This window comes from Halichoerus grypus, chromosome 1 (assembly GCF_964656455.1).
Source record: "Halichoerus grypus chromosome 1, mHalGry1.hap1.1, whole genome shotgun sequence".
Taxonomy (NCBI): Eukaryota; Metazoa; Chordata; class Mammalia; order Carnivora; family Phocidae; genus Halichoerus; species Halichoerus grypus.
The window spans coordinates 126,739,342-126,747,722 of NC_135712.1; the positions used below are offsets into that span (position 1 = coordinate 126,739,342).

General features: G+C 42.2%; 1 protein-coding gene and 1 long non-coding RNA gene across 7 annotated transcripts in view; one reads left to right on the forward strand and one right to left on the reverse strand.

Moving 5' to 3' along the window:
* The window catches only part of ACP3 (acid phosphatase 3), a 65,458-nt gene extending 63,415 nt beyond the window's left edge, over positions 1-2,043 (reverse strand). For 4 of the 6 annotated variants that reach the window (XM_078071763.1, XM_078071765.1, XM_078071766.1 and 1 more), the window contains exon 1: positions 1,808-2,043. In XM_078071763.1, coding sequence (XP_077927889.1) covers positions 1,808-1,924 — 117 coding nt within the window. In that variant the 5' untranslated portion in view covers positions 1,925-2,043. The remainder of the gene's footprint in view (positions 1-1,807) is intronic. The other 2 variants (XM_036089933.2, XM_036089934.2) reach the window with 2 other exon arrangements.
* On the forward strand, positions 1,753-7,849 carry LOC118534224 (uncharacterized). The gene is made up of 2 exons (XR_004916551.2): positions 1,753-1,885; positions 5,972-7,849. It is a non-coding gene; the product is annotated as an uncharacterized LOC118534224 (long non-coding RNA).
* Positions 7,850-8,381: the final 532 nt, after the last annotated feature.

The following is an 8,381-nucleotide window of genomic DNA, read 5'->3' on the forward strand; positions in this document are numbered from 1 at the left end:
GCCAAGAAATTTGTATTAAGTCGCCCTTCATCTACCATTAATGGAAGAAAGCCTTGGTAGGAAAAATTAACATTAGCCCTGTGTGATAAATATGATTTATTCCTTTTAGCTCCAGGAGAGCTATCTTTGTAAGGTTTACTTTTCTTTTTTTTAAAGATATTATTTATTTATTTGTCAGAGAGAGAAAGCAAGCAGGGGGAGTGGCAGGCAGAGGGAGAAGCAGGCTCCCCGATAAGCAGGGAGCCCCATGCGGGGCTCGATCCCAAGACTCCAGGATCATGACCTGAGCCGAAAGCAGATGTTTAACCGGCTGAGCCACCCAGGCGCCCCTGTCAGGTTTTTCGTAGGGAAGAATTAACTTGTAGTCCCTGAACACATGGTACCTGAGCATGAAGGGGGAGAAAGGAAGCCCACAACAGTTTGGTAGTCGAGGGAAGTGAGCCTGCGCTGGAGTAAAACAGGGAGTGAATCGACCACATGCGGTTAACTGCAAGTTCATGGTAGTATCTCAGAGAGGATTACCTCTCAACCAACTTGCCACACACTGACAGTGTTGACAGTGCCATTTCCGCGGCGTCCCCACACTTGCTTAATGCACGTGTCGGCCAGGAACCCATGAATATAAGTAAAAGTCCAACTTGCACGGATTTCTCTACGGAAGGTACATGATATGACACATTTCTTTTTTTCAGCACCGAAGTGTGACAGCTGGTAAATCATTTGTAAATAAATTGATGATATGTTTCTCTGATTCTCTCTCATGTGTTGACTTAGGACCTAGTAAAGATAATTTGCATAATCATATGGTCAGAAATTTGTTTCTGTAGAAGGGAAAGAAAGGAGTTCTGAATACACTAAGCTGAGGAAATAGGAACTTCATGTTTGATTTTTAGGTAAAAGGTGACCTCCCTGCAAATTACAGAAATAAATTGAGTATTCTTACAGTAAGAAAATTTACTTATTTGTCAGCATATTGTCAGTCTATCAAATAAAAAAAGGTGAGGAAGAGAAAGAGATTGAGAGAGCGGGTGTGAAAGACAAAGAGAGGGTCAGAGGCGGAGGAGACTGAGTGAAACAGCTCAAGAGAAGTAGAGATACAGAGAAAATCACAGACAGAGAAACCGAGGGATTAATCCCAGGACTCATACAGATAAAGTGATAAATCCCCTTCACTTGGCAAACCCCCTTCCTACCTATTTTGAAGACAACGTCAACAGTATATTTTCTTTCCTTAACCTCTCGCACCAGCCACCCCTCTTTTCCCATAACTTGTCACACGTGCCCCAGGTGGAGAAAAACATTATTTTAATGATCAACCAAATCTGCATATCAGGAAGTCCTCCTCGAAATCTCGAATTTAGTTTCACTTTCATGCTTCAAAATCTGTTTACAAATATAGTTTCCAATTTCCTGATAAAGAAAAGGGGAAGGGGCTACTTCATGTAGAAGATGACTGTTTTTAAATAATCATTACACTGAATGAAGCCTGGTTAGCTCCTGGTGCTAACGTGGCTAGAGGAGGCTTCCCCCCCAGCATCGTGTGGCTACAGAAGGAAATGCACTCAAGGCAGCTGTGAAGTAAGTGAATAAATAAATAATAGCAGCAAAGGCACAAATAACCAAAGCAAACACTTTTTGTCAGGACACGTTAAGCATTCGTTAGGAGGAACTTGCGAAACTTGATGATTCACTTTCTGAGTTTGGTCTCTGGGAGACAGCAGTAGGGGTAAAGTGAAACCTGATACTTGGGTATCAGACCCTGCTGGTAAAAGTTTTAAGGGAAAAACAATGAGAAATGCCTACTCACCAACGTCACCAACTTCAGCTCCTTAGCTACCGCACCTCGGCCTACCCAGGAGAGCAGAAGCAAGCAGCTGAGGCAAAGGTTTGTTGCCCTGGCCACGGGGAGCAGGGCAGCCCTCATGCTGGGGAGTGCTGTCTCGGGCAGGAGTTCGGAGGTGCTGTTTCCAGAACAAAAGCCATTAGAGGGGAAGCTATTTAACAAAGAGATAGAATGGGAAGGAGTCACTGGGAGGAGTTAGACTCAGAAGTAGTAAGATCACCAGGTAGTTTGGGGCGGGGTTTGGCAAGTGTCTGGTCAGATAATTTGGGGGCTGGGTGTGAGAGAGCACAGGCTTCTGGATTTAAGGTAGAACACTGAGCTCCAGGGAGGGGAAAGCTGTTGCTCAAGGTCACGGAGCATGTTAGGAGATTTTTTTTTTTTTTTTTTTAAGTTTACCATTCTCTTTAGATAGGGTGTGATAGAGTGTTTGGTCTGTGCCTGTCACTTGGGAAAGGGATCTACCTTGACTTTGGAAACCTTAGGCCAGTGATTCCTAATCTTTTGGGAATCCAGGAATATAAGCACAGTAATATGGAAGGAATTGCGGGTACTGGCATATTTTGGCCTCCTTTTGTAAAACTCTCATGTAGTCTAGAGAGGTGTTTTTATTTATTTTTACTTATTTATTTTTTTTTGAGAGGTGTTTTTAAATTGAAGAAAAGTAAGAGAAATTTTATTTTGAAAGTTTTTAATGACAACCTTAAGGTATTTGGGGTTCATCCGTGGCATCTCAAAATTAGGATTAGAAGTACCTTTCCTAACCTGACACAATTGAAAAACAATGACAACAACAACAAACTGACCTATAACTCTATGTCACCATCTTGGCCCAGGAGCCCTATGTTCTGCATTCTGGGTGAGTCACACCCTTGTCTCTCCAGCCCTGATCTCATCAGGGACGCTACAAAAGAGGATAATCTGGACTGAGGGAACGTAGCTTTCCATTTTTTCCTCAACCCACCAGCCCCATTGTAGGTTGAACTGTCATGATGCTCCCACTCCATCAGCTGAGGGAGAACAATGATTTGTCCCATAAGCTGTTCTCTGGTACATTGCACATACCTGTGGCAGGGGGGTTCTGTGGTCATGGGATCATAGGATGCCCTAGAATGTGGTGTGTGGGGGACTGGTTGCTTCTTTTGGTGTGGGAAAACAGTGTGTGAAGAATGAATGAATGTGTGGTAGGGTTAGACATTTGAGGGGTCTTGGGACCCTCTCTTTGCTATCACATGCTTCACCTGCTAGTCCCCACTGTCATTTTCAGTGGGTGACATTTTGAGGAGATGGGTTCAGGGAAAAGGGGATGAAGACTGAGAGATCGTGCAGGGCAGATTTGAAATTGCCACATCGATGATCCCTGCCGTATGCACCAGGCAACCTGAACAAGGAAGCTCCAGAACCCGTTTACCTTTCACTTGACCCAAACGCCTTAAATTGTGCCGGATACATGATTGTGTTCAATGTTTTTTCAAGGATCAGCCTGGCTCCTCATTCTCTTGTCTTCTTCCTTATCTGCCTCTGGATTGATGCCTGGCTATAGACTTAGTGCTTCCGGGTAATGGCTCTGGTTCTCTAACCCACCTATGCCATGTTGTGCTAGGTTGGATAGAACCCTCTTCTGACCCAGATCCTACTTTCTCTGCGTCACCTCCGCTGGGCTCCTTTTAGCCCTCCAAGTAGGAACAACAGCAGCAGAAGCGGCAAACAACTCTTAGAGAGAGAACCAGAAAAAGGCTGATTAAGTTGAAGACATCTCCATTTAAACTGATTCAAGTTGGAATAAGTGGTTTATACTTCTATTCTCCACCCTAGTCACCACGCTAATTTCTACTTTGATTATTAAAAATATAAGGGGAGGAGAAGATCATAAATATAGATCTGAACACCATGAAGTTGAGTCTGAAAGAACCTCAGCTCAGATAAAATTCATTTAAAAATCTTCTTTGGTCTCTTGAACCTTGAACTCATAGGCCTTTGCAAAGATTTAAAAGAGTCATCTGGAATAAACATATGGATATGGTAGCATTAAAGGTGAGACTTCAGGGCACCTGGGTGGCTCAGTCGGGTTAAGCGTCTGCCTTCGGCTCAGGTCATGATCCCAGAGTCCTGGGATCCAGGGTCCTGGGATCCAGTCCCCCAGCGGGCTCCCTGCTCAGTGGGAGTCTGCTTCTCCCTCTCCCTCCCCTCCCCCCCTCCCCCGCTCATGCTCATTCTGTTTCTCTTGTGTGAGCGTGTGTGCAAAAATAAGTAAATAAAGTCTTAAATAAAAGGAAAAAAAAGGTGAGACTTGAGAAAATATTGGGTTGTCTTTATTGATATCCCAATACAGGGTGCCAATAATTTTCATGTCGATGATTAGCAGAACTTAGTGTTTGAATCACTCTTGTTTCCTTATATAGCAAGTGTTCCACCTCTATGTAACTAAGACAGCATAATGTTAGGAAGTCCCATAAGTGGAGCAGGTTGGGTTCATTGGAAAGCCAACTCCCAGATGGAGATTTGCATGCAGGAAATTTATTTAGGAATGTTCTCAGGATCAACAACAGAAGGGGGAAGAGAAATAAGCAGGGTTGGGCAGAGGGAGAAGGCCTCAGCTGACCCTGCTAGGAGTGTGGAAGCTGGTATAGCCTTTTGGAGTTGTCCTGAACTGGGGTGAGGGCACTGGGTGTTTTTTTACCCCTGCCTCAGCCAGTCATTGGATGTAGGCTGCTCCCAGCTGGGAGTGTGACTGTGGGTAAGGTGGCTTTCTTCTGCCATGGCAATTCTGAAAGGAATTGACAGCTGAGTAATGTCAGACAACAAAGTCCCAAGAGCTGGAGGGAATTAATCCTTCAGCTAATGAAGGGAGATTTGGGTGTTATTACACAGAATCCTTGACAATGAACAATTATTCATAGGGAAAGAATTCACGACTCTGGGTAGATCAAGGGCTGTAAAAGCACTAAGTGAGCCTCTGATAACAAGAGTCTGGGTTGGAGTTAAGATCCATCAGTAGATATATTGGTTGCTCACCAAGTAGAAAGGCTGTGTTTAAACCCCCTGACTTGTTATACCTTCACAAGTGCATTATTTGACTCTCAGTGACTTATGGATTATCGGGCACTAACTAGTAATGATTGATCAATAGTTAGCATCAGGGCAAATTGTTGCATCAGAACTTGGTTACAAAATTAGCTGCTCTGAGGCAAATTTAATCTAAGAGGGGCTTAGAATAGAAGTGTTTCTCCCCTCAACTGATCATTTTAGATGTTTAGTGTCTGTCTGTAAGTCTATTTGCCCTTGGTATGTCTATTTTATTTTGAATATTTAGGTAAATGTCCAATATCAATGTCATTGGTGGTATGGGGGGTGTGTGTGTGTGTAAGATCAGTGACAATGCCCTGCCAAACTTGATGGGAGCCTGAGGCAAAAGGAAAATTGGTAATGCTGATCCTGTCTTTATTTTAAACTTTGACATCTTTTTATTTTTTATTTATTTTTAAAAAGATTTTATTTATTTATTTGAGAGAGAGAGAGAATGAGAGAGAGAGCACGAGAGGGGGGGAGGGTCAGAGGGAGAAGCAGGTCCCCCGCTGAGCAGGGAGCACGATGAGGGACTTGATCCTGGGACTCCAGGATCATGACCTGAGCCCAAGGCAGTCGCTTAACCAACTGAGCCACCCAGGCACCCCTAAATTTTGACATCTTTTTAAATGATAGATTGCTTTACATTAATTTTTGTTTTTCAAAATACTGTGTTAAAATATGGGTGCCTGGGTGGCTCAGTCGGTTAGGCATCTGCCTTTGGTGCAGGTCATGATCTCAGGGTCCTGGGATTGAGCCCCGCTTTGGGTTCCCTGCTCGGCGGGGAGTCTGCTTCTCCCTCTGCCTGCCACTCCCCCTGCTTGTGCTCTCTCTCTCTCTCTGTCAAATAAATAAATAAAATCTTTAAAAAAATTACGTGTTAAAATATTATTGATCATTGTTAGGAAGTTTTGGGCATCCTCTTATGTTATGAGCCTAAGGTGAATGCCTCGCTCTCCTCACCCTAGTTCCCAGACATGACTCTACGAATTGGAACATGGGAGAGAATAACTTCTTTTTTCTTTTGAGATGAAATAATCTGACTTCCTTTCATTCTGTCTCCAGGGAATTGAAGGCTTGGGCAGGGTAAGGACATCAAGAACTGAAAGGAACAGAGGACTTTTATCTGTTAGGCTGAACCAAGCTGACCTTCAGCTACTCCTCAGACTGTAGTTACCTGCATCGGGCTGGCTTACTCCTTCATCCCTGTGATAACACTGCTTTCCTCACATTCAGAACTAACTCACCTGAGAGAATATGTGACAGTGACTCATGCCTGAGAAGGAGCTCTGAAGAACAGGGATGGGGTCTGAAATGATCCCTCAGGAGCGAGTCTCAATTGTTCAGGCTCTGCTAGGAGAGACAGTTGTGTCGTCGTCCATCTTGAGAGTCATTCCAAGGCTCTGGTCACGGCGATAACCAGGCAAATATTGTCCTACCACTGTTTCACCTCTAATACAGCCATCCAGACTGACCATCATATTGGTTCCACTGTATTTAACATGGAAGGGAAAGAACTCACCACTTATAAAAATATTATCCTATCTCATTTTGTGTAATGTGTTGAAGAAACGTGCACATTTTGATGGTGCTTTTTTTTCTGGGTGATGTGATTGTGAGTGGTTTTACTTTCTTCTTTCTGCTCTTCTCTACTTTCCAAATTTCTCACAATGAACAGATATTTTTATTAAAATCAGAATAGGAATTTTAAAATGTATACTATGAATGGTATGCTATTTCTCACTTGATTACCAGGTACCCTCAGAGTTATAGAAGGTGGGTCTGAAAGGTCATTGAGTTTATAGCATAGTTCACCTGACGATTCCTATTATAGGGAATTCCTATTATTCTTAAGCTGCCGAAGAGAGAAAAACTTCTCTCTCCTGTCCCAATTTCTGTCTTGTCTTTTGATGTATCTTGTATTAAAAAGATCCCACAACTTCCTGTAGTATCGTGAAAATCCCAGGATAATGCAATACCCATTTAGAAAGTCCTCAGTCTGTCCTTAAGAATTCCCTGAATCACATCATGTCAGTGGCCCATTAAAAATCCTCCACTGGCTTCCCACCATACTTAGAATAAAATCCCAAATCCCTCCATGACATACAAGGAGTCTGCTACCTCTTCAACTTATCTCTTCTCACTCTTCCCTTGTTCACTCCGTTCTGGTCACATCAACCACATCGATCGCCCAGCAGGCCAGGAAAGGTTCCACTCCACGCACCTTGCATTTTACAGCACCCTCTCTCCGGTACACTCTTCTCTCACATGTGGCTATCTCTCACTTTACTTCTTCACACAGGCCTTCCTTGACCACCCCAGTCAAACTGGCAGCTTCCCAACAACCTCTGTCACATCATCCTGCTTTATTTCTGCTATGGCCCTTTTCATACCTGACATTATGTTACACATTTATTTGTTCGTTTATTGTCTGTCTCCTCCATTAGAATGTAAACTCCGTGAGAGTGGAGGAGTTTACTGCTGGGTCCTCATTGGATAGAACAAGACCTGGCACATAGTAGGGGTTTAGTGAATATTTGTTGAATGAATGAATGAATGAATGAATCCTAACTAACAATTCCTTTATCTAAAAAAAAAATTTCCCAACACGTTTCAAACTTTCTTATAATATCTCTAAACTGGTATTCTGTTTCTTCCATTACCAGAAGGGTTTTTCTTTGGATAAATAAAGTCATGTCAATCTTTATCTCTTGATTCTGAGACTTTCAAAGTTTTGTGATTTTCTAAGTCCTCTTCTTCAGCATTTGACTGCTGACTTGAGGCTCTCTGTTAATTTCTGTCAAGTGGGATGTGTTTTGGGGGAAACAGTCAGATAAAGGAGACGTATTTTTGAATTCCATATTTGATGTGAAAAATTAATATAACTTCTTCATTTTATGTGATAATGTTTGTGTTTTATTTTAATAAAAATATTTTAAATTACTTATCACCTCAAAAAGTTAAAAATAGAACTAACCTATGATCCAGGAATTGCACTACTGGATATTTATGCAAAAAATACAAAAACACTAATTCAAAGGCATATATGCACCCCTATATCTATTGCAGCCTACTTACAATAGCTAAACTATGGAAGCAACCCAAGTGTCCATCAAAAGATGAATGGATAAAGAAGATGTGGTATATATACACAATGGAGTATTATTCAGCCATAAAAAGAATGGAATCTTGCCATTTGCAATGACATGGATGGAGTTAGAGAGTACAATGCTAAGCGACATAAGTCAGTCAGAGAAGGACAAATACCATATGATCTCATTCATATGTGGAATTTAAGAAACAAAACAAATGAGCAAAGGAAAAAAAGAGAGAGAGAGAGCGGCAAACCAAGAAACAGACTCTTAACTATAGAGAACAAACTGATGGTTACCAGAGGGGAGGCAGGTGGGAAGATGGGTAAAGAAAAAGAAAAAAATAAATAAATTATTTATCATGAGGCACACACTCCATGATG